This window comes from Ctenopharyngodon idella, chromosome 11 (assembly GCF_019924925.1).
Source record: "Ctenopharyngodon idella isolate HZGC_01 chromosome 11, HZGC01, whole genome shotgun sequence".
NCBI lineage: Eukaryota > Metazoa > Chordata > Actinopteri > Cypriniformes > Xenocyprididae > Ctenopharyngodon > Ctenopharyngodon idella.
Window position 1 is genome coordinate 26,395,650 of NC_067230.1, and position 27,281 is coordinate 26,422,930.

The window sequence follows — 27,281 nt, forward strand, 5'->3', positions numbered from 1 at the left end:
TTTCACTCTGTGATGGTTAAACTTAGCAATTAATCATCGCGAATCACATGTGTGCCGAACTGTAGGGCCTGGTCCATATAGATCATTAGCACCCCTAACATAACTACATACAGACATACACAAAGGTCTCAAACTTTTGGACCTAAATGCAACAGAAAATGAGGTCAGGAGAGAATGATGATATGGAAAGATTATAATGTCCACCTGTTTCTCAGGTACCACAGAAATAGATTTGTAATGTACATGTAACCCTATTCAAACTTGACAAGGAAGTGGCTATATTCAGCCCTTTCCATCTAAAGCCCTAGATCTCCCCACAGCTGTACCAGCTATGCTATGCACTCCTGTGCATTGAGGTTGCACACACTGACCTACTTCTTGAGCCCTGTCTGAATGGCTACATTCTACCAGACAGGGTGGGAGGGGAAGGAACCGGTTGAGCGGCACTGGAACACGCTCCTGTGCTGCTGTTACACACATTCTGGAATTCTGTAGGGCCTCTCACTTGACCTTTACAAATACTGTAAAGGGACCTACTGAACTCTGCAGAAGAGCTCTTATAATCAGCTTTAGAGGTGACGACTGTTCTTAAACGTGCTTCTAAAAACATGTCTCAAGACAAGTGATTTCGAAGTGCCCACACTGAAAGTGAAAGTACTGTGTGAAACAACAAGAACATACGCAACCAGGGCTTGACATTAACACCCACCAACCCACCAAATGCGGGTAGATTTCAGCTGTGGCGGGTAAAACAGCCACTTCCAGTAGCCACATTAGCGGGTTGAATATAATTTCAGCCTACAACCTAATCAAAGATAGCCAAGCGTGTCATAGCACAAAATTACAATCCAATCACAATTCGCTATCAATTAACTTAGACAAGTTTACAGTTAGTGAAGGCGGGATAGGCGGAATCACGCTGAATGACACACAACAGAAGCACTCTCTCTCTGTCGCGCACGCGATCAGATCTCCTTGCGCCTGGATAGTCAAATACACGCGCACACAGATGTCAAAATGTCCATCGTGTGAATACAGTCGGTTATGGCTTAAGTGGACGTAAACAGGTGGGTAATAACTGGATATGTGTCAGTATATTACGTCCATGCATTCAGCAGCCCAATTAAATAGGCTCAACATCTCTTGTTGTATGATTAACATTAATGACAGACAGGTAGTCTGTCATTAATGTTAATCATACAACAAGAGATGTTAAATAAATGTTAAATAAACCTACTGTATCTGAAAAAAAGAGTTTAGGCTATTTAATTTACTATAGTATTTGTTCTTTTTTTATAGCCTAACAAAAATAACTTATAAAATTATAAAATTGATCATATTATGGTCATATTACCCACTCCTTGCCCACCCGTACATACCAGCTGATATACCATGTAGCCTAGTCTTGATTTAGGTGGTCGATCTGCATTTGAAAGTTTAAAAGGGTCTAGCTAATCAAGTAAAATGACTCAAAATCAAGTAATTTTAGCATGCCAAAGTCAACTTTAATCATATAATATGTAATTTCCCAACAGCAAAATTGTGGCCAGTGTAAATGCAGAGTGGCTAGTAACTTTGCAAAAACCACCAGCCACAGTGGCTGGTGAGCAAAAAAGTTAATGTCAAGCCCTGTATACAACGTATATACAGTTTTGTGAAGCAGGATTATAGACCATTAAGAATTCACTGTGAATACAAGAATTCAAAATTTGTGATTAGTTAGACTGTATAAATTGAAATTATGCTCATAAATGCACATAAAACTCGTTTTCATATTGCACATTCAATATTAGTGGAAAAACTAAATTTTTATATTTTCTATAGAAAAATGAGTGGTGCACAAGCAGTGCAACAGTGAATTATGCACATTTATTTAAAAAATAAATACATTTTTCTTTTTAAATATTTTTTTTTTTAAAGTGCAACACAATAAGAGAAAGAAGATTAGTATAACAAAATTAGCATATGAAAGTGGAGAAGGAAAAAACAAGTTTCTCTTTTTAGAACATAATAGCCTTATTCATCCATTGGCAGTTATCCATGCCTGTGGCACATGCAATAGTAAAATCTATGGAAAAAAAAAACATTCAAACAGCATGTGAGGCGGAGAAGAAAATGAACTACTAAACTACTTCTATAATTCTTTGTTAAATATCAAACTTCCGGCCTATTACAAACATTGAGTCAGTTTCCTCATTGTTTTACAGCCATGTTTATTGCAAGGACAATATTTCAAATTCACCTTTAACCTGTTCTCCATTTGATTTTATTGTTTGCATTTTAAATCATGACCTATACTGAATGTGGACCACAGCCGTAGAGTGTGTTTTGGATTTCCAGAGAAGCCTTTTGTTTTAGAGACTACAAGAGTTTTCAATTACAGTCCCAAATGCTCATGTACGTTTTGAGAAAGGGAAAGGCCCAAAACAAAAGCCCCTTCGGAGCCTGACCCCAGCCTGAACAATGCAGAGTTTATGCCAGTCACAATGTGGCACTTATGCCAGTCACAATGACTGGACAATCAATGCTCAACAACATAAGAGAGAGAGTGAAAGAAAGAAACACAGAAAGGCCTAATAAATATTAGGTTACCCCATCGGTTACATTTGAATGTAGGATGATATTGATCACAATCTTTAACACAAGAAGCTTGTGCTTAAGCTGTGATGTAAGAATGAAGTAAGTGCCAATGCTTTGTCTTTATCTGGGTCTCTGTTTTCAGGGTCAAATCTCAGCTGTCAGCTCTGACATAAACAGGTGTCATATTTCTCTGACATGTATACAAACACACAATTTTGATCAAGAGTAGCAGGGAGGAGATAAACACATAGCCTTAACTGAAGCTTATGAGATTAGGGAAATAGTGTGACATGTTTAGGGAGTCAGGTGACATGTTATGCAAATGATCTCGGATAAAAACCAGGTTATGCACAAAAGTTATGCACATCATTACGTCACCCCTTAAAGAACACACATGTATGAAGGTAGGTATGTGTTTACTATATATTTTAAATCCTCTTATATATATCTATTCATGGATTAAATGGCATAAGCATGAAATATATGAATATATAAGAGGACTGCATGCTACTGAGATAAGTGGAGGAGATCATATCACTCAGAATGAATGAATTATATATGACAGGTTATGACGGAAGTGAGGATGGCTTTTTTTTTTTTTTTTTTAGCTCTATTATGTAGGGCATATTATGTCTTTCAGGGGTTGTGTGTGCTGAAACTAGGCCAGTGAAGTGTCAAGTTCCAGCATCTGCTGCTGCCTGTACTCAATTACCTCCATAAAAACAGCAATCTGTTCTCTAGCAATTTGTGTAAAGTATGATCAAAGTTGTGGTTGATATTCTAACAATTACAGAGCACTGAAGCATATTTGCCATTATAAACACTTGGCATTTGATGTCTATAAAACACTAGTATCCAGCTTGCTTGGAGCAGATTTAAATTATATATATATATATATATATATATATATATATATATATATATATATATATATACACATATATATATATATATATACATATATATATATACACACACACACACCGATCAGGCATAACATTATGACCACCTTCCTAATATTGTGTTGGTCCCCTTTTGCTGCCAAAACAGCCCTGACCCGTCAAGGCATGGACTCCACTAGACCCCTGATGGTGTGCTGTGGTATCTGGCACCAAGATGTTAGCAGCAGATCCTTTAAGTCCTGTAAGTCCTTGTTTGTTCAGCACATCCCACAGATGCTTGATTACATCTTGGGAATTTGGAGGCCAAGTCAACACCTCAAACTCATTGTTGTGCTTCTCAAACCCTTTTGCTTTGTGGCAGGGCACATTATCCTGCTGAAAGAGGCCACAGCCACCAGGGAATACCGTTTCCATGAAAGGGTGTACATGGTCTGCAACAATGCTTAGGTAGGTGGTACGTGTCAAAGTAATATCCCACATGGATGGCAGGACCCAAGGTTGCCCAAAGCATCACATTACCTCCGCTGGCTTGCCTTCTTCCTATAGTGGATCCTGGTGCCACGTGTTCCCCAGGTAAGTGACGCACACGCACATGGCCATCCATGTGATGTAAAAGAAAACGTGATTCATCAGACCAGGTCACCTTCTTCCATTGTTCTGTGGTCCAGTTCTGATGCTCACGTGCCCAATGTTGGCGCTTTCGGCGGTGGACAGACGTCAGCATGGGCACCCTGACTGGTATGCGGCTATGCAGCCCCATATGCAACAAACTGCGATGCAGTGTGTTTTCTGACACCTTTCTATCAGAACCAGCATTAACTTCTTGAGCAATTTGAGCTACAGTAGCTCGTCTGTTGGATTGGACCACACGGGCCAGCCTTCGCTCCCAACATGCAACAATGAGCCTTGGCCACCCATGACCCTGTCGCTGTTTCACCACTGTTCCTTCCTTGGACCACATTTGATAGATACTGACCACTGCAGACCGGGAACACCCCACAAGAGCTGCAGTTTTGGAGATGCTCTGACCCAGTTGTGTTCACTTGCTGCCTAATATATCCCACCCACAAACAGGTGCCGTGATGAAGAGATAATCAGTGTTATTCACTTTACCTGTCAGTGGTCATAATGTTATGCCTGATCCGTGTGTGTATATATATATATATATATATATATATATATATATATACACACAAATTACATTTGCATAGAGTTTCATGTCAAACAGTAAATATACTTGTGCCTCACCTCCACGTACTCCTTCCAGTGGATAGAAGAATGCTACCAACAGGTTCATGAGGACGGCGAGATTAAAGGAGATGCTGCTCCAAAAGGACATGTTACGGGAACACCAGTACAGGATAGGCTGAGCTGGGGGAGGCAGCAAGTTCAAAAAAATTCAATTTCATATGTTAAAGGAACATGTACACCAACACAACACAATTTGCAACATTCCAAAGTGTTTATTTGGATGCTATCACAAAACTAAAATGGTCTAATACTACACCCCTAATGCACACCATGTCAAAACTCCACATACATGATTCTGCCACAAACATAAACTGAAAGATTCATTTGGAACCATTTGCTGACATTCAAACAAGCCAAATGTGTAAGTTCTGTGCCCCTAGTGGAAGCAAACTGAATTGCAATCTGTTTGAGCATTGACACGACAACATTGGTTCAACCAATTGTAAGATCACCTGTTTGCCTGAACAATGGAAGATGGGGAAAAGTTTGAAAGTAGTTTGAAAAGTAATTTTTCTGCAATTCTGTTTGGTTTCACCAGTACACTGGAATTTACACACTGCACCTTTAAAACCACTTTTCTTTCCACTCTATACAGAAAAATGTAATGCACTCAACGAAAATAATCTCACATAATTCTAATGCTCATCTTTTAACTTCTTTTTAACTGATTATTTTTTTTTTTTTTAAAGCTTGATCGCATTATGTCATTCTACTAAACAACGCAAGAACAGCTGTGTGTTAATTTCCATGGCGAATTGAAGGACCAATTCTAAACGATCTCAAGCTAAAATGTGATCCAGCTGACCCTGTGCATTTCCAATTATATCCAATCAGGACAACGTCCAATTGTACTAACTTTGGCAAGTCTAGTATTCCTTTGAAAATATTGTTTTTCCTCAGTTAAAGAATGTCATTCCAAACAAAACACATGTTGAATGAAGTTAGGGGATGTATGGCAGTTTTGAGACGTGCAATTTCACCAACCGCACCTCAAATTTAAGTCAAAAACCATAGAAAGAAGACCAAAGAGTTCAAAGGGTTTCTTAGTGTGGCCAAACCATGTACATGAGCTCGCTGACCTCAACCACCACCTTTGTTTTGACCCATGACTCTCTGAGGATACTAGCTGGAGGATTTAGTGTCTGAGCTATGGCTATTTTGACAGGGGGTTTTTGTCTGAAAAGAGGAACTGGAGGAGGGGACTTTTACACAGAGGTCGCCACACTCATGACTTGGGGTTGCAGCAACGGAACGTTGCTTCTAGTTTGATTCAGCCAGATAAAACCTTCACGTCAGTCATAGAGGTGCATTACTAACTAACACGGAATTCACACCCTCCTTTTTATTATCAACTCAAGGCCTGAAGACTCAAAGATACAATCTAAAACTGTGGCCAAATGTCCCATGCATGTGAGCCACGCAAGAAAATAGGCTGTCGCAAGCCCCTCTGTCTATCAATCTGCTTTTTGACGGTTCAGATCCTTATCTTGCACTTTTTATCTTGTCATTGTGGTTCACCTCATGCTCTTCCTGTCTGAGAACTCGTATCTTTTTTTCAAATAACCCATTCCCCAACATCCCTGCCTCACCTTTCCAAAACCTTTTCCACAGAAATAGAATTTTGAAATTTGATCATGGGTAATTAAATCAGTACTAATTTTTCAGTTTCATACCAGTTCTTTTAACATCCCAATTAAGTGTGGGCATTTTCCCAACCAAGCCTCTGAAGTTTCTGGTTCAAGACTAGCAGGTTTTAGGGGCTGGTGCAGAGCCAACCGGAAATGGCTCCAGATTGAGCACCACCCTGTTGGTGGAAAATGGGATTTAGAGTTCCTTGTTTCCCCATCATCTGTTTATTTGATCCCTCACTCAGCTTATTCCCGTAATCAGCTTTTGTGATGTAAGCTGCCAATGTGTGTTTATTTGGGATTTATTCAGACTTCTCCCTGAGCCATCTTCCTCCCTTGTTTCTCAAACTTTCATGCACAAACATGTAGAACTAAAAACTTAAGCAAACTTCAACATTATTTTTAGTTACAGGTATTTCTTGTTTATCTTACATTAGTTAAAGTTTACACCCCCTCCCCACTGCCCTGGCTTAAGGGGGTCAGGGTGAGGTATGCATCCCGGCACCAGTGCACCAAAAGCGGGCCGCACCGCACGGACAGAGCCCTGATGGGTCCCTGGAGGCTCTGGGAGTGGAGAGGGTGTGTAAAGGAGCTTACTAGGTAATAGAGGAAGGGAGTGGGCACGCACAAGGCACGGAGTTTGCGTTACCAGTGGCCTCTTGAGTACCTCGCAGCTTCTTCTGCCAGTTCATCTCATTGAAGAGGTCTTCAGAGCGCAAGAAGAAGTCGTTGATCTTGCTGCCCTGCTCGTCGCGCTCCGTAGTGTAATAGACGCGGAGCTTGGACTCCTGGGTTAGGAATTCACATATGTTGGGGACAGGAAATACGATTTGCTCCATTGTGCGATCCAGACGGACAATCTGTAAGTGAAAAGCTGAGCATCATGTGATGTCGTAAGCTGTCTGGATTGGCTATAGGGGTTACATTTGCATTGACACAATTTGGCGGACACTGTTTTAACTTACAAATAGTGTTACAATGTCGATTTGGGTTTTTCTTGTCACCTCTAAAGGTACGATCACATTAGCTAAATTTCACTGACAAAAAAGGTCCATTGTCAATAGCATAACTATGCATGAAGCACCACTCATACCAAATAACTACTAACAAACCAAGCAGCTTTCTGTTGGTCAATGCAGCAAATTTGCATGACCAACTTGAACAGGAGTGAAATCTGTGTGAAGAAATTTTTCTCCCTTACGCGTCACTCCCGATCACATGGATTCCTATTGAAATGAGCAAAATTTTTCGCCTGCAATGGTGCATGTAACCACAAATTAAGGCTATTTATTTTAAATAAATGCAGCATATAGCAATAAAATTGCATATGAACAAACTTTGGCGTAATAGGACTAACTGTATATTTATATTTTCTTTTGCTAAGCTTTGAAATTGCTAATGTGTTCGAAGTTTCTGTGATATTCTGGTCTCTACATATGTCTTGGGCCCCTACTTTAAAGCAAGTCTACAGGATATTTTTTTATTATTATTATTTGTGCTTCATGTCCGTAGCACAAACTTCAGAGTTTTTCACTATATGAGCGATAGTAATCCTGATGTACTCCAGTCTGAGAAACTATGAATGGTGGATCCATAATGGCCTCCATAGATGAACACCACTGACCTCAATTTGCGCTGTGTGTTTGGCATAGTACTCCAAAGCTTCATCTCCCTCCCCGTACGTCCCTCCTGGCTTCAGCATGGCCTGGAGTTCCTTGTTGTGTCTGGCTAGCTGTGGGTTTATGTGGAAAAAGGGATGAGACTATGTTTGTTTTCATTGAGACAGTGTATATATGTTGTAATGACCCGTCTAGCCTTGTTGTTTTGCTCATAACACACTTTACCATCAACGAAAGGCCAACGCCTGTCTGAGAAATGCTGGCTCGAATTGAATAAAGCAAACCTGAACTCAGAACTATCAAATACGTAGGTTACCGCATATTATTGACATACCTAATCTATGAATGCTTCGGAATATGATGTCAAATGTCCGCTGCTGCATTGTCAAAGAGATCACATAAAGGTTCAATCCTTAATCCTATAATACACCATTGCAATCATGCCACCCACACTTTAGGCAAACATGAAAGATTTTGCCAGTCTAAAGCCTTTAGATCACGATGAATAAAGCTCTATTTCATAACTACTACACAAAATTCTAAGGTTTTCAAACTGTAGCTGGCATTGGAGTGCAATTATTAACGTTCTTGCTTTACTTTGACTGTAACAAACCTCAGTATATGATGTTATTCAGGCAGCTAGCTAGAAATACGACTATAATTTAACTTTTAACAAACTCCCAATATTGTTTTCAAACTGTTTGCGTTCCATGACAGTAGTTGACCTGAATGAGAAAACCGACTGTCGAAGAAGACAGTTTACGCTAATGCGCACTATAGTGCCTCTTGTGGCAATGCTGAGAATTGTGTTACATCATGAATTCTGTCACACAACAAGACCATAAAAATCAGGCCTTGACAAGTAGAAGCATTTAAATTTACATACTTATGTAGAGTATGTTTTGGGCCATAGATTGTTAAATGTATGTAATGTTATGTAATTTTTTGGCTGTCATTTTCAAGTTTAATATGATTTATATAAATTATGCAAATATGCAAATTCTGTTATACGGAATCTGAATTTGGTTTACATATTTGGAAATAAACAATGTACAACTGTTTTGTAAAAATCTTCTTTTGGGAATACTTTATAAATAATGTTATATATAATGATATATATGTATATTCCATTTTTGCTTATGTGATTAATTACTAATTGTATGTATGTTTTAGAAAATGTCCACATTATGTCCATAAAATAGTCGCATTCAATATTCTCACAATGCCCCAATTATGAAAACAACTGAGGGTCAAAGCCCAACAGTGAACAAATAAAGTCTGTTTAAAAACACAGAATCTGCTCCAGTGGCAAAACTAAATGGATTACTTGTTGCTGCAATTATGTATTGAGCCACAACCTGCAAAAGCATATTTCTCTATTATTTGAGTAAAGTGGCCCTGTCAAACGTACTTTCTGTTCTCTAGTCTTTTCATTCACAAACCTCTGATTCCAAACAGTGTCATTTGGAGGGCGAGTGGAAAAGCTGCCCCGTTTCTAACATGGTTACATAACTGATCCTCTGACGATGACCCAGATAATTACGTGAATAGGCAGAAAATCTATACAGCTCAAGTGCACAGGGGAGGGGAAGAGGGTGATATAATCCAGACATCTGACACAGTGAATGCGGTGAAAGTGTGTGTAAATGCATATTTGTGTGCGTCACCTGATGGGCCAGGATGTAGATGTTGTGACCCACATTTCGAGGAGAAGCGGCATGCTCTTCCTCACCATGTTCATCATCATCGTTGTGTTCTACCTCAATTTCTCCCTGCATGTAGGCCTTTTTGATCACCTCCACCTGTACACCAACCAAACATTTAAATAATGACAGTAGGTGGTTTTAAGTGTGCCTATCATATACAAAACAGAAGGAACATGAGAAAGATGCATTTTCAATGCAAAGTGTCAACTTTACATTCATATTGCTAGCATGTGCATTCATTGTTTGCATTTACCAGTTCTTTAGGCCTCATGTTATACAAAATCCTCTCCGCGTTTTCACTGTCATGTCGGCTTTCCATGATGGCCAGCAGCAGTTTCGAGGCATTATTCTGTATATATATATAAAAAGTCCATTCACGTCAATTATTTTTGACTAAATTCTAAACTACATATCCCATAAATCTCTGGAGGTGTTCTCGCACCTTGAGCTCCAGCACCAAGTCCATCCTCTTCTTGCCGAGAGGGTTGATGTCATTGAGGATGAGAGCGATGATGATGTCGATACCATTACATTCATGTGTGGCAATACAGTTCTGAACAAGGGAAAAGATGTTAAATGTATACTATTGTTCAAGAGTTTTTAATTGTTTTAAAAGAAGTTTCTTTTGCTCACCAAGGCTGTAAAAGGATGTAAAAGTCTTTACTGTCACTTTAGGCCAAATTAATGTGTCTTCACTGAATAAAAGTATTAATTTCTTATGATCAGTAGTGTATATTAGGCTCATAACTTCTTAAAAGGTGAAAATAATTTACAGAAATGGGCTGAACGATCTAAACAAAAGCTGTTCGAAAAAAAAAAAAACATTTACGCACATCAGAGAACAAACTGTTACAGGAAGTACATTCCCACAAATTTAATATGAAAATTAACCTGCAATTAACTGATTATGGCTCTAGAACAGAGTGCTTCAGTGAGAGACTAATCATCCAATCATTACAGGACAAAAGCACACTGTCAGCATACAAGTATACTACATTTCCCCTTAGAAAAGTAGGACAATGATGATAATCAGCCCCATTATGGTCCTATGAAGTCAGAAAAGTTGCATAATACCTAGCCCAACACGGATTTTGCAATTATTCTGAGTAGACAATAGTGGGTATATACTGTATGTGTGTATATGCGTGTCATAATCTTAAAGCAACAGTTCACCAAAAATGTTAAAATTCTGGCATCATTTACTCTCCTCAAGTGTTTTGAGTTCATGAGAGAATCACTCTTCTCAATCTTTTCAATGAATCAGTCAATTCGGTCTGAAAGATTTGTTCATGAATCAGACTGATTAGGGTTGTGTTCCCCAAAAGCATCATGAGCCTAAGTACAGTACATTGTAGAAACCATTGGCACCAACGGTCTTCTACGATCTACTTAGATTTACAATGCTTTTGGAAAACGCAGAGTTTTACTCACTGACTCAATGATTCATCACATCATAATGGTAAACAGGTCATATTTTTAGCATATAACGACTTATATTTCAGTTTTCTTACATGTATTACTTGATTCAGAAGACATGGAATATAGTTCTCACATTTATGGGGGTAAACGAGAAAATTAAAACAATTTTCATTTTGGGATGAATGATTCCTTTAAAGTATAAAACAAAAAGAGTGTGCGGATGTGTCAGGCCCACCTGGTTTTCATGGCAAGGGCCCTGGCAGTATTCTGTCAGGCTCTCCACAGTCTGGTTTATGAGAGCGACGTTCTTCTCGTTAATATAGAGTCCCAGTAGCCCCAGGCCCCCTGTAGTGCTGCCACATATACAATCCAGGAACTGCAGAGTCTCACACACCAGGTTGTAGTTGTTTTTGTTGTTCTGACAGCGAAGGAAGTTCTGGAGAACAAGCAGAGAAAAACAGGATATGAAGAGCTTTTGTATTTATAAGTCATATTAGAGCTAAAGGAAGCACGGATAGAGTCGATACATAACTCATAGTATGATATGGGACAGGATTTAGATTCAATCAAGAATCATAATTCTTAGGGGCAAAAAAGTTTTAATTCATATTCATATGTTGTTGTTTTTTTTCTTCAAGGACTTTGGAAAATTGGGAATATCAGAATCAAGAGGTAAAATATAAAATTAGCTTACAATGTAACCATCTGCAGGATGGGGTTATGTAAAAAGTTCAAGATACAAACAATAGGTAAACAAGGAAATAATTATTAAACAATTCACTAAAAGGTTGATGATTAGCTAATTACTGCAAAACTAGCACTTTGGAAGATATATAATCTTTTTTTTTTGTACTACTGATATTTTTCAGTATTGAATGAAATAGCATATATATATATATTTAAATACATCAAAATAAACTCCATTTACTTAGTTAAACATTCCTGCCTTACTGTGTACAATAATCAGTGCATGTTATTTGAAAAAATAAAATGTTGTCTTCACAACCTTTTACTGTAAACTTTCAATCCCTGGCTCTATTCTGGTATCCATTCTTGCTACTTTTCCCAACATAATCAATTGCTGATGTATAAAATCAAGTCCCATTCTACATCTTTTTCTCAAATATTGAGAAATACATCACGCTACCTTTAGAGTACCTTTAGATTTACAACAGCTTGTCACTGGGGCAGTCCCCTTAAAAGGACATCTTTGTACCTTTTTTACTCCTAAAAGGTGCATATTAGTACCTTAGAGTAATGATATGTACCTTAAGGTACTACTATGAACCTTTTAAGGCTAATCAAGGTACAAAGATGTCCTTTTAAACGTACTGCCCCAGTGACAAACTGTTATACCCCTAAAGGTACAATTTTTACACCTTCTTTAGTGCATGTTACTCTGTGTTCTGTGTGAATGGCCCCCTAGTTAGCATTAACAATACACAATTATTTCAAAATATTCTCTAGTTAAGCTGCTGACCTGCAGTTCACGGTTGTGGTTTTCACAGAGCAGCTGCATGAGGCGCAGGATTGGCTGCATGATCGTTATGATCACGCTCATCTCGTTGTCATCCTGGTTCTTTTCACCTGTGCTGGTCTGCCCCTCCGCCACATTCAGATGCTCGTCTGCGTCCGCCTCCCTTCGGTAAGCAGTGAAGGCCTTCTTAGTGGCCACAGAAGCTTCAATAAGTTGCTCCCGCACATCCTCAGTTACTACTGCAACACCCTTGACTGAAAGATAAAGAGAATTGTATTTGTTTAGTGTGCTTTTGCATGTCTGGGTTGCACAGTTATTCATTATAAACACTTGGTACTTGTAGTTCTGTAGTTCTCCCTGACCTTTCTTGCGTGTTTGGGTTTCCTTGTCGTTCGTGTCCTCGTCTTTGCGTTTGCTGCCCAGATCGCTGGTGTTCACCGTCACAGTTGCCTTGATCTCTTGCTGGGCCAGCTTCATCCGCTCGTAAAACACTTTAAAGAACTTCTCTGACTTATTGTCACCTGTCAGACGGCAGAAAAACGACCGCTGGAGGGACAGGTAGAAGAGTGAGGAAAAAAAGCAATAGAATTGAGTTAGCGTACTGTAAATGAAAGGCAAAGAGAAGGTGGGAGAGAACTGAGATGGGTCATATCAATTTTTTTGCATCAATCTAAGCTCATATCACACAAATACAAGGGGAAAAAAAAACAGTTTCACTTGCATTGTGCTATTGATACATTTTAGTACTGAATGAAATATAAATGTAAAATGAATTTAGAATTTGACTAAAACAAGGTTTATATATATCTGTCAAGTGATTCAATTTTTGTGCCGCAATTTAATTGCACATCTAATCTGGCTGAGAAATTACCCCAAAAGATAATTTAAAGTCATTATTGTGTTAAATGAGAAAAGCATCAAATGGACATTACAAAAAGTAGCTTTAGAAATAAAATTGAATTTATTACACAAACTTTTAGGCTACAATGGCCATGATTTGTTTTTTTCCAGAAGCTTCACCTGAATTTGTTTTTAGATATATTTATAGACCAAAACAGTTTAATTACCAACATTCTTAACAAAATATCTTCTTTTATGTTCCACAAAACAAAGAAAGTCATACAGGTTTGAAAATACATGAGGGTGAGTAAACGTAAATAAACAGAATTTTCATTTTTGGGCAAACTATCCCTAAAATATGATTTTTTAAAATGAAATTACACTCTAAATAAGAAACTAAAACTGCCAGTAGGTGGTCATTCATTCATTCGATTCGTTCAAAAGGCTGATTCATTCAGGAATTATGTAAATGGCTCTCTTTATGAATGGACCACTGAATCATTGGTTCACGTGATTGATTCGCTCAAAACACAGATTCATTCAGAAACGTGTTGCTCGGAGACACACAACAGTTCTGCTCTAGTTTTACAGGTAATATTTTTGTTGGCAAAATTGAGGAAAATATTGTGTCTAAAATAACACAATATTAACTTATTTACTGAACTTTTGTATAAAATCAATATAACATTTGCACTCATGCTATTCTGGAGAAAAACAGCACTCATGTGATATTGTGATTGTTATGCGTGTGAATTGCATGATATAAATATGAGACAAAATCTCATACGGGGGCATTTTTGCCCTGATATTTTGAATTTTAGGGGCATTCTAACTGCACTCTATAGGCTACATCAAGTAGCGAGTTTTTATTGGGGCGGGGCGAGTGCGTTAAATGTGTTAAATCATTTTAATGCGTTATTTTTCCATAACTATTTAATTAAATTTACACGTTAAATCGACAGCCCTAATATATTATATATATATATTATATATATATATATATATATATATATATATATATATACACACACTGTATATTTACTTCATTTGTATATATGTATATACACGCTTACATAATCTTATACTCCTTTTTTTTTTTTTTTAAATGGTCAAAGGAATTCATGCGCACATGCCACTCCTGTACCAGTGTATAAGGAGTTAAGTTAGCATCGCGGCGCAGCCATGCTCCTAAGCAGAGTTCTCACGTCCCTCCCTCCCCTCCACCCTGTTTACTGCCAGCCAGACTCACACCACTGAGGTTACATAACCCTCTCTGTACGGCCCGATGCACGCACACACACACACACACACACACACACACACACACACACGAACTCACAGCAATTAACATGGAAATAACCTGGAGTGCCTCCCTCAGCTCACCTGAATTCACACCATCTGTCTCCACACTGTCCCAAGTGCTACAAGGCTTGCACAGTCAACACGTTTGCACAAACAAGCACACAACGTCTCACATTCACAATGTGCTTTCCAAAGAAAACATTTCAGAAGGTTTCATGTTCTTCTGAACATAAAAAAGGTCATGCCAAATGTAATTGTGTTTTAAGAATACATCATAATCTAAATATTAAAAGAAAACTTTCAGTTCCTTCTATGAATAAATGCGGCCCGCTGGTTATGTAGTGTTTTTCTTTGGTATATCCTGTCCTACTTTCGCTCGTTTTTCCCCCCTTGCATAAGGCAGTAATCAGCTGAGTGGCAGAGGGGATAGCAGCGATAGACTGCTCATGCACGCTCGCACAGGACGCAGGGGAAAAAATAGGAGGGGACAAGAGCGCAAAGGAAAATCCTGCCCTACTTTTTCGAGCCAAACAGGCACGGAGCGAGTGTGTGATGTGCGACACAAGAAGGGAGGGTGAGGAGTGCAAGTTATCAGCAGAATTCTGGGGCAGTTTTGAAAGCTCGTTACATAACCAGCCTTCTTTCCAGGTTAACAGTGAACTCAGTCATTCAGGCCTCTTTCAAACAACAGCGAGTGAAAGAGAAACGCAACACACCCACAGCGGCGCACGCACACACATACTGTATGCACAAAGGAGAAAAATGATTCATCTGCTCCAGTGCATCCAGTAAACCTCAGGACGTCATCGGATAACTTGCATTTTATTAAAAAAAGAACTAACTAATCTCTTTCTGTGAATGACCTCTTTGTTAAATACTCCTCACTCAAGTTAATTGAAGGCAGTCCTGACACGGAGCTGATCGTTCCGAGAGATTTAAATGCGAAGTAAATCAACAGGTTATGTAAGACCTCGGAGCGGAGTTTATAGCATTACGGCATTCAAATGTGCAAGTCTCATGACTGCTCTAATAAACAAGACAGCCACATCTGATGCGTCGCTGCAGTAAACATGTCAACACCTGACTGCCATATGATGCACATCCAGGAAAACAGCAAAACAGTGGAAAAGATGGGAAAATAAGCATGGAAAGTGTTTTCCAGGTGTTAGGCAGGAGTCTTTAACATTTTCCTGGCTATGGACACCCTAATGGATAAAAACATGGAGTAGGGCCCCCTGTAACATATTGTATAAAACTGAGTGTTGCATTTTAAGTAGGGATGGCCCGATACCAAGCTCATGTACTTGTACTCGTACTCGCAAAAATACCCCCGATACCAAAGACCAATACCTCACGTGACGTAACTGACAGAATTTTCCGTGCACAGAGACACCGGCGGCAGCAGCAGAAACAATGTCAGCCACAGGGGTGTGGAAATACTTCAAAATTAATGATGACAACACACACATTGCGAACTGCATGCAAATCGCGCTGAATGACACAGACCAGAAGCGCTCCGTCTCTTTCTTTCTCCTTGCGCCTGAATGGTCAAATGCACAAATAGTTGTCAAAATGTACATTGTGTGGAGTATTTCACGTAAATACAGTCGGTTATGGCTTAAGTGGACGTAAACAGGTGAGTGAAAAACGGATGTGTCAGTATATTACATCCATGGATTCGGTCTTAAAGGGACAGTAGCCTGAATAAATATTTGTCTGTCATTAATGTTAATAAAACAACAAAAGATGTTAAATGAATGTATATTTTATATATATATATATATATATATATATATATAGAGAGAGAGAGAGAGAGAGAGAAATAAAATTTCTCATATCATGGTCACATTGCCCACTCGTCCCGTATTCCACCATGAGAAATTTGGTGACCTTAGGTTGTTTATATTGTTTCACAGTGTTATGTTATAAACATTTGTACTGTAATATTTGTTTAGCACTTTTTGAAAGGCAGGTTAAAAAAGACTTTTGTTTTTTATTATGACTTTGGTAATTATGCAATTTGCAAAGGTTATTGGACACTGTGAAATTTGTGATTTTTGTGAAGTTTGTGACAAGCACATAAAATTATTATTTTTTTTCATTGGAGTAGGCTAATAATAAAGAATCTGTCCTACATGCATTAGTTTTACTGTGTTGTGCTTGGAAAATTGCCACATCACCAAAAAAAATAAATAAATAAAAAAAAAAAAAATAAATGTATAGGCATCGGCATCGGTATCGGTGAGTACCAGAAAAAAAAAATATCTGTACTCGTACTCGGTCCTTAAAAAATGGTATCGGTGCATCCCTAATTTTAAGCCTGGTTTAAAAGAGCAATCATTATTAAGTCATGTTTGTTGGAGTTCTTTATGACGCTTGCATTCCAAAGGCATTATTAACTAGCTTCCTATTGGCTTTAGCTTTCTTAGCTTTAACTGAAGGTAAATTAAAGGGTGCATCTCAAAAGGAAGGTCCTTCCTAGTCCAGTCCTTCGGAGGCTTGTAGGTTAGGATGAGAAGGTCTAGTAAGCGCCTGGCTACGTCTTGAATGTTTCCGCCCTCACGGTCACAAAATACTTTATATCAACTACCTTTACCTATAATGCAATACAGGTAATGACAGCCATCTGTGGTCTCCCAGTGATTTAAATTATGCACAGTTTAACAGTATGTGATTTATGTATAACAAAACAAAAGAAAGCATAATGCTGCATTCGCACGGGGTGTCGGCATAGACACTTGATGGAGGGCGTGTCTGAAGCTTGGTGCTGACGCAACTGTCATAATGACAACAGCCAATCACATTAATTTCCGGTGTTGCATGAACGCAATTGGTTAGCGTCTGCGCTAGAGCATTTGCATAAGGCGATCTGATTGGCTGACGCCAGCAGTGGTGCTTGAAAAGTTGAACATTTTTTAACTTCTGCCGCGAGCAACGCCAGTGACACGACGCAACTGAACCCAAAATTCAGTTTGGCAATGCATGATGTCACCCATTCAAAGTAAATGAGAAGGGCTGACACCCAGTGTACCGTAATGCCTTTATCTCCAAAATCATTTTTATGTCTTGCATTACGTAGTGAAATTGGACAAGCTCAGTGCTGATTCATTTTCTGTTAAATCTTTTTATCTGAATTAGAACGTTTGCAAAGGATTGTGGGTGATTGGAGGACCTAAAGGATACACTTGATGCATCCTTCAAAACAGGCCAAAAGAAGGATGTGAAATGAAGGATCCTTTAAAGTGAGATGGCCTTCAATGGAGCTTAATGACATCTTTAATGGTATATATATATAATTTTTATTATTATTAATTATTTAACTTATTTATTACAGATTTATTATATATATATATATATATATATATATATATATTATTTTTACTATTAATAATTATAACTTATTATTAATTAATTGATATTTATATTTTATCGGTTTTTATCAATTTATATAAACCAATTAATTAATACTAATTTAATTAAATATAATATAATATAATTATAAATAAATAAATAAATAAATAAAACTGTGCAGTTCCATGAAATAAATGAACCTGCTCTCACCATAAAAACCTAAATTCTAAATCTAAAAAAAAAAAAAAAAAACCACACAATTACAGAATATTAAAATATTAAAAAAAAAAAAAAAAAAAAAAAAAAAAAAAAAAAACTTTTTCATCAAATATTGCTGTAATTTCTAAATGCTTAAGAACTTTGGTACTCATTCCCATCCCTAGAAACATGGAGTGTTGGGGATCTTCTTTTATTTGTACAGCTGGAATTTATATAAGAGTTTCCAAGATTGTACGAACTGCATTCAATCAGCTTGGTGCGCTAATACACATGCGTGTATTCTGCGTGACCTTTATGTGCGGCATGACACAAGTGCACATGGGTCTTCATAACTTGTGAGAAATGAATAAGTGGCTGAATCATGAGTTGATGACTTTTAAGGGCACACCCTCCTACATGAAGCTGATAAAAAGAGACAGTAAAGACCTTTATAATGTTACAAAAGACTTCTATTTTAAATAAATGTTGTTCTTTCGAACTTTCTACTCAAAGAATCCTGAGAAAAATGTATCGCAGTTTACACAAAAATATTAAGCATCACAACTTTTTTCAACATTGATAATAAGAATTGTTTCTTGAGCAGCAAATCAGCATATTAGAATGATTTTTGATGTGATTTATGATCAAAATCTTGAACAAATAAATGCAGCCTTGATAAGCATAAGACACTTTTCTTTCAAAAACATAAAAATCTTACCGACCACCAAACTTTTGAACAGTAGTGTATATTCAATTTTCAATCTGCGATAAGAGCTGGAAATTATAATCTATTATGTGTGTATAATTCCCCCTATAATAAGTTTTAAAGGCTGTCGGAACCCTTGCCAATGTCATTGCCTTTCATTCCTATCTAATCCTAGTTGAAGGCCGGTCTTGAACCCATCATAACTTGATTACAAGTCATCAACATCAACAAGCCAATCCAGGCAAGGTGACCAGCCACAGTCCAACAGGAAGTAGACTTTGCATGTGCAGGTGAACGTGGGCAGTTCTCTAATAGCAGCCTCAACGCACGAAGCAAAAGGTCAACCAGCAACCGCCTCCCCGTCCTCTTCTTGTCTATCCGAGCTCTTGGCATCAACAAGAGGATGTTATGTAAGATCTATTTATAAGTGCGAGCTCAATCAGTGCCGTCGTCGTGCCCACCCGGCTGCGTAACCACGGGAACGGCTTGCGCTGTGGTGGCTGGGGATACGGGGAGATGTCGACGGGGCGGCTACACGGCACGTCCTTCACACTTCAACAGCAGTTTCTCAACAGCAGCTGAGAGTCTGCAATATAACACGCACATAGGCACACAAACTCAAGGATTTCAAGTGCACTCACAAATCCATTAGAGAGCACTAAGGATGCCGCACAATGCAGACCATAATAATAAGAGACGGGGGGTTAACTCATCATATCTGATACTCAAATTTATAAGGGCTCTAAATAAGCAACATGATGAAAACTTGCTGAAAAACCTGTTGCGCACAATCTACTACATCAAAAATGTTCGATTTCAGTGAGCAGATAGTGTGTTTGTATGTGGACGAACGACCAAATCGCATAGAAAAAGCTGCGGTTTTGAAAATACCCATGTTCGTGTAGATTATAATTATTGTTATTTATTTATTTATTTTTGATCAGTTTGGGCCTTCGAATAAAATTATGATTTTTTTTCCTCCTCAAGTATGAGCTCCATTTTCTCACTATAGCATACTAAATGAGCCATAAAAGCCTGATGTATTAAATATGATGCTCAATAAAAAATAAAAATAAAAAAAAATCTTTTATTTTTACTTTTTTCAAAAATATTTAAAGGTTCAATAAGCTGAAAAATTAGATTGAATAAACTGAAAAATTAAAATTAGGTTTTTCTGAGTATTATTATTGAATATGTCAGGATTTACAGGGTTAAAATAGCTGGATGTAAATACAGCCAAGGCCAGACACAAGTGCTGCACTCTCACACTCACACCTGTTGTGCTTCATTACACTTGTGTGCGTCTGGTTGTGTCTTGTGTGTCTTTGGAGTTTACGGTAAACAGAGAGGGCCGTGGGCAAAAGCAGAGCTATGCATGCGACTAACTTCAAGTGCACAGAACATCTCCAAGGACGATTCTGACCGTGACAAAGTCTGAAAAAATGTAAATATTTATAGGTCATGGAATTAACAAACATATAAGCACCTCCCACTTATACACACACACACATTGGGCGCTTGTTTCAGTTATGTAGGTCATAAGCTAATGTTTAACCGAGGTGCGTGCACTTATGTGGCAGGCGACAGGTGCAGGGTGTGACCTGAAACCTCCGGAGGAGTCCTTGAGTTTGAATTTGTATCCCGCTCAACATGACGCCATTTTTCCAATATTATATAACAGGCCTGACTATAGGAAGAGCCGAGGTTTTGAATTCAAAAGAGTCATATTGCTATTTTACTGCATCTACTCTACTTTTTTTAAACACCAATGAGAAGTTTGAAATGGAGCCATGTGAGAGCCTGACCAGATGATGACAGCCAGAATTTAAAAAAAAAGAATCCAATAAGAGGGTCAAAACAAAAGCCCTGACCTCTGGATCCCAATCTGAAGGCCAATTGCTAAGGCTCGGGAATGGAGACCCTTCTTTCCCCTCCCAGGTGCCGTGATACACATTTCTATTTATACTTTCTTCAGGAAATCGCCGTGCCTTACGTGCATGCGTGCGTGCCAGCTGGAAATAACATGGCACATCTCTCAAATTCAAATTAATGTGTCACTTTCTCTTTTTAAAAGAGACTAACATGCAAAATATGCTGTAAAGCCATTTGAGAATCCTTAAAGGGTTAGTCCACCCAAAAAAAATAAATAATTAAAATACTGTCATCGTTTACTCACAAAAGATGATAATTTGAAGAATGTTTCAATTGTTTTTGCTATTTATATATATATATATATATATATATATATATATATATATAGTATTTTTATATTTATTATTATAGTATATTTTGAAAAAACTTTTTACATTTTAGTTTAGATTTTAGTGATTTTACTACAATGTGATTTTTTTTTAATATATATTTCTATATATCTTTATTTTTATAATTTTAGTACTGTACTTCAACTTCAACTTATTTAATTTAGTTAGTTTAAGTTAACAATAACAACACTGGAATTTTAGTTTAATATGCAGGTCTTTAGAATACTTGATTCTGATTGGTCAATTGTGACATATTGTATCGTCAAATATTTTTAGCATCATGACAGGTAAGCTATGCAATCTTTGTCCTCGGCAAGCTATTTCCTACATTTCTCATATCATTCTGTGGTCTCTTTCTTCTCACATAATATAATAATTTCAACTCTCAATATCTTCCCAGGAAAATGACATTTAGCCCACACTAATTCACCAAAAAAGGTATCCCATAATAATCTACAATGTAAAAAAACCCAATAGCAAATACATGCTAGCCTAATGTCTGTTTTCCACTCTTGAGCAACCTTTGACATGCTGCATAAAAATTTATTATTAATGACCGTCTATTTATAAATGGATTTTGGCTCTGTGAGTATATATATGATCTTCTAGAATGTATGATAGGAGTATATTACATCCTTCTGTCACAGAGGTATGTATTTGCCAACGTCATAGAGAAGAGATTGTGTGTGGATAACTGGTTAAGCATCTCAGGCTTTCTGCCCACTTGCTGCAGAGTGAGTGGGCGACAGCTTCCATCACGGGTCATCCAGAACCTGGCTGTTCTCACACACTCTGCTGTTGCACTGTACTCTTGCTGTCTCTCATTCCCTCCTACTCCTACTTGAGCATTGCTCACCACAGATGAAGTCCCGTCTGCCCTTCCGACTTCTGTCTGGCCTGGAGGTTTTACAATATATAGCTGGAAGAATACAGGCCTTATTTGAGAGATGTCAACCTCCCTAATTTTCTCTATTCGGTTCATTGTGGGACGCTTCAAGCATGTGAAATTGGAATGTATCCTATGACCTCATTACTTTTCAAAGGCAACCTGTGACTTTCAGATTACTCTGCTGGGTAGTTTAGGAAAAGTAATGATAAACACAGACTTGAGGCTTAGTCATGCCAAGTACAAATTTTGAGATTTTAAAACAGAACTAGATTGATACATTTAAAGTGGTGTTTGCTTGTGCAAAATTAGCCACAACAATGCTAAGGTGTTGAGGGTGTTCGCCATGGCATTGATGCTACTAATGATGCATATCATAAAAATATCATACAGCGATGAGCCTCTTTTATGGAGGCCAGGTCCATTTTTTTAATAGATCAGATAGCAATCATTTCATTATTCCATTTTTTGAAAATCAAATCGAAATTTGTTTATAAAAACACCACAGTTCTACCAAAGTCTGTACAGTTACAAAATAATTATTATATACAAAGAATAAAATTTAAAAAATATTTTGATTAAAATTTTAAAAATACATAAATAAAAAACCTAATGTCCACTATAAAACTATAAACTTAAGCAAATACATCTTAAGACTGGTTTAAAACAACAAAAAAAGATTTTTTGTTTGGTTGCAGTGCAAAAAAATATATATATTTATTTATTATTACTTAAAAATTATTTATCAATATAAATTCTAGTCTAGTTGGACTTGGATTATTTGTTAAAAAATACAGTAAAAACAGTAATATTGTGAAATAGTATCGATATTTAAAAAAAATGTTTTTTATTTTAATATATTTTAAAGTGTAATATTAAGCATTACTGTGATATATATTTTTCAAGGATTCTTCTGTAATATTTTTTGTAATTTTTCTGTAATAATGTAAAATTCACTTGTCACTTTTGATCAATTTAATGTATCCTTTCTGAAAAAAAAGTAGTAATTTCTTTCTTTCTTTCAAAAAAAAAAAAAATCTTAGTATATATTTTAGTGTATATATAATTTATACTGAACAAAAACAAACTGAAATTAAATTTTGACGCCGTCTCTACTCATTTTATTACAGTGTTTCACAAGACATCACCATAACAAATGAGTGGAAAAACGATTTGCACTCGAGTCATGTCCTCTTGTCAAATCTTTCTACAAGAGCAGCATTTTTTTCACTGCAGAAACAAACAAGAAGGCTTAAATGGAGCGAGATGAACCACTTTGCACGGGTCAAGTTGGGCACAGCTACTAAATTCAGTGCCACTGACCAGCAATGCCCATGCAAAAGAAGCCTTGCACAGTATTGTTGTTTGGGAAAGTCCCTTGCTCTTACTGTACTGTTGCAGCAGATCCATATTAGGCATGTGGTAAAGCCATGGGCAAGTGCGCATACACATATAGATATGTACTTCCACACAGATCTGGAAGTAGGGGAGGGCTAGACAGCATGTGGTTGTGCCCTGTCCCACTTCTCTTTGTGTACACCAACACACTTCCCCTCAGATAGCACACACCTCGTACTCTCTGCCTGCTTAGCTCGCTCTGCCTTCAACTTTTGCATAATCTCTCTGCTTCCTTATTATTCAGTCCATTACCTATCTCTCCTCATCTTCCATCCCTCTTTTTCCCTTTCCCTGGTAACAGTGCGTGTTATCCTGACGACCACCCCAGAATACCTCTGTAAACAAACAAATCGTGGAGGGGAATTTGGCTTGTGTTGTTGTGCAGCTTCCAAACAAATGCCTCTCTGTGCGTGAACCAGGCCAGCGAGCTCCATATTATGCAAGTCAAAGTAATGCGATTCATCCTCTGATATGTTTCAGATTCACCTACCACAAAAGACCACTTGTATGACTCTAATGAGGGAGGAAAAACAAAAAGTTGATGTCTCTTTTTTCATGGAAGCAGCATTAAGCCAAACCCCATGAAAAACCCCATTATAAAAACCCATAGGAAAATCTCAAGGGCACCACTGGCAAATTAGTCTTCCAGGTTTAGACGTCACAACGGCAGCGCTCTATTCCAATAGGAATTTGAGTGATGAGAATCGCGTGAGGACAAAAAATTTGGCATGCAGATTGTGCTTATGTTCAAGGTGGTCATTTGAATTTGTTGTGCTGACCAACAGAAAGCTGCTTGGTTCGAAAATGACTTCTGTGTAAATAGTGCTTTATACATCGCTACGCTATTGAAAATGGACCCTTTTTTGCAAGTGAAATTTGACTGATCTCAAATTCTACTCGCACCCCTCCAAGCGGGATTCGAACCGGCGTTCCCGGCATTAGAGGAGGCCGCGCTAACAAAGATGCTAAAGACCGCAGTCTGGCATCAGTCGCTAGTGCACCTCTTGAGGCCAGGGGAGTGAGGTTACACTCACCTCCCTAAATCTCACTCCAAAATGGAGTCACGGCACCAATGTAACCCCTCCGATTCCACTTGCACCATTACTGTCAGTCACTAATGCTCCTCTTGAGGCCAGGGGAATGAGGTTTACTCACACAGCTCTTACTAGCTTTCCTCGATTACACTCACCCCCCTAAACTTCACTCCCATCGGGGTCACGGCACCAATGTAACCTCTCCCGTTCTACTTGCACCACTAGCGTCAGTCACTACTGTGCCTCTTGAAGTCAGGGGAGTGAGGTTTACTTACACAGCTCTTACTAGCTGACCTCTGTTACGCTCATCCCCCTAAACCTCACTCCCATCTGGGTCACGGCACCAATGTAACCCCTACGGTTCTACTTGCGCCGCTAGCGTCAGTCACTCGTGTTCCTCTTGAGACCAGGGGAGTGAGGTTTACTCACACTGCTCTTACTAGCTGGCCTCCTTTACAACCGCACCTTCAGATTTGAAAACACCGTACCAAAATATCTCACACATTAACCAAAGAACTTACATCAACAATAGCACCCTTGCTTAATATTACTTCTTGATCTGTTGCACTTTCTTGGTTTTATCCTATCTGCATAATGCGTTATACCAAATCCACAAACCTAGGGTTCGTTTGTTTGGCCCGTTTCACTTCTCCTTCTATACCAGGTCACTCAGTACAGTCATCCAATTACATGGCTTCTTTATCAATGTCATGCCGATGATGCACAACAGGGCTGGGCTTACTGACTCAACTAACCTTTAAAGAGCCTTAAGATATAATCTAGCAAACCTCCAATCATTTGTCACGTCTACATTTTTTATCAAAAATCTTTAAGGACAAAGCATCTTCAAAGCACAAAGCATATGATTCTGAAATCATACTTTCATATTAATTCTAAAAATCTCATGAAAACATGTCTGGGCTACATTTGACCTCAAAATCAAGAGATAAGAGTAAAAATTCAATTTTCCCTATTTGAGGAACCATTACATTTTTATTGTGGCATTATTTTAATTCAGTTTTAATTTTGCATTGATTTATTTTTTATTAACTTATTTTTAATTAAAGCATACCCCTTTTTCAATGATACATAAACATATTGCAAATTTAAATTATTTTCATAATATAATATAATATAATATAATATAATATAATATAATGCAAAAAAATACATTTCCAGTCCTAAAATAGACTTATTTATTTATTTTGATTTTGAGTGGAATTTTGGCCTAGAGATGTGGTAGAATAAAGTGGATGACAACCTGCAAACCAAGTGTATTTACTGAGAAAGGTGTAGCAGAGAACAGCAGAATAAATTCTCTTAAAAAAAACTGATTTACAATGAGTAAACTCAGTAATTCCCCTGTTAACACTAGAGAATGTTACCCCGCACACACACACACACGTCAAAAAAAGAGCAGACTACCCCCTAGTTCTCTCTTTCTTTCATGTGGTTTCTTCACATCCTTCAAAAGACACCCAAATGACTCTGCAAACCGGCTGCAAATGTGTCATGCAGGTTATCCACAAAACCCCTTTAGCGCTGCAAGAATGCTTAACCAATCTAACCCAATACAATGAGGTTGATGCTGACAACAGGTTTGTAACATTATCCGGAATTAAAGAATCGACGGGTGAATCTCATGTAACCTGTTAAGGGAAAGGGCATTTTTTTAATGCACTGTAAAATTATTTACAAGAAAAGCAAGCGCATTTCCACCCTCAACTCTTATTACCATAATGTAAAAAAAATAATAATTTTGATCAAGGTAATATGAAAAAAATATGGTATTTAAAAAAGTGGTTTTAATATTTTAGTTTTATATTTTTATCTAATTTCATTTAATTGTTATTTTTTTTCTACTATATAATATTTTTTATATTATCTTTTTTTTATTCTTTTTTTTTTATTCTTACTATTATTTTTAATGTTCTTAATTTATTTATTTATTATTTATTTTACTTATTTTTATTGATTATACCTTTTAATTAATTTCTTCTAGGGCAGTCTATTCTGGGTTAGTTGGGGAGGTTAATTACATTATGGATGGATGGATGGATGGATGGATGGATGGAGAGTCGAATGGAACGGATGGAGAGTCGAATGGAACAGATGGATGGAACATATGGAGAGTCGGATGGAACGGATGGAGAATTGGATGGATGGATGGATGGACAGACGGATGGATGAATGGATGGAATGATAGATGGAATGATGATGGATGGATGGATGGATATTATTATGGTATTATTATTATTATTATTATTATTATTATTGGGGAAATGTGCTTATCTTTCAACAAGAAATGGATGGATGGATGGATGGACGGACAGATGGACGGACAGATGAACGGACGGACGGACGGACAGACGGATGAATGGATGAATGAATGGATGGAATGATAGATGGAATGATGGATAGATGGATGGATGGATGGATGGATGTTCTCTCATAAGGATATTATTATGGTATTATTATTATTATTGGGGAAATGTATTATACAAAATAATGTATAATAAATAATAATATATAAATTATAAAATATATAATATATAAATTATTGTAAGTCATGGAAAAACATGAGATATAATCCATTCATATTAACCAAATCAAAAAAATCAATTGAGATTCGGGAAGCTCTCTGATTGGTGGATCTCACATCAGGTCCCCAAGGGTCACAACACACACAATTCTACCATTATTTTCAGCATTACAACATAATC

The 27,281-nt window shown here is 37.6% G+C and overlaps 1 protein-coding gene across 12 annotated transcripts in view; it reads right to left on the bottom strand.

The window, feature by feature from the left end:
- Nucleotides 1-27,281, bottom strand: part of itpr1b (inositol 1,4,5-trisphosphate receptor, type 1b) — a 142,113-nt gene that overhangs the window by 28,415 nt on the left and 86,417 nt on the right. For 6 of the 12 annotated variants that reach the window (XM_051912919.1, XM_051912918.1, XM_051912917.1 and 3 more), the window contains 9 exons: nt 12,945-13,128; nt 12,586-12,836; nt 11,341-11,541; nt 10,129-10,239; nt 9,940-10,035; nt 9,648-9,782; nt 7,986-8,093; nt 7,029-7,221; nt 4,731-4,853 (listed from right to left, as the gene is read on the bottom strand). In XM_051912919.1, coding sequence (XP_051768879.1) covers nt 4,731-4,853; nt 7,029-7,221; nt 7,986-8,093; nt 9,648-9,782; nt 9,940-10,035; nt 10,129-10,239; nt 11,341-11,541; nt 12,586-12,836; nt 12,945-13,128 — 1,402 coding nt within the window. Of the gene's footprint in view, nt 1-4,730; nt 4,854-6,989; nt 7,222-7,985; nt 8,094-9,647; nt 9,783-9,939; nt 10,036-10,128; nt 10,240-11,340; nt 11,542-12,585; nt 12,837-12,944; nt 13,129-27,281 lie in introns of all 12 variants that reach the window. The other 6 variants (XM_051912913.1, XM_051912911.1, XM_051912914.1 and 3 more) reach the window with 1 other exon arrangement.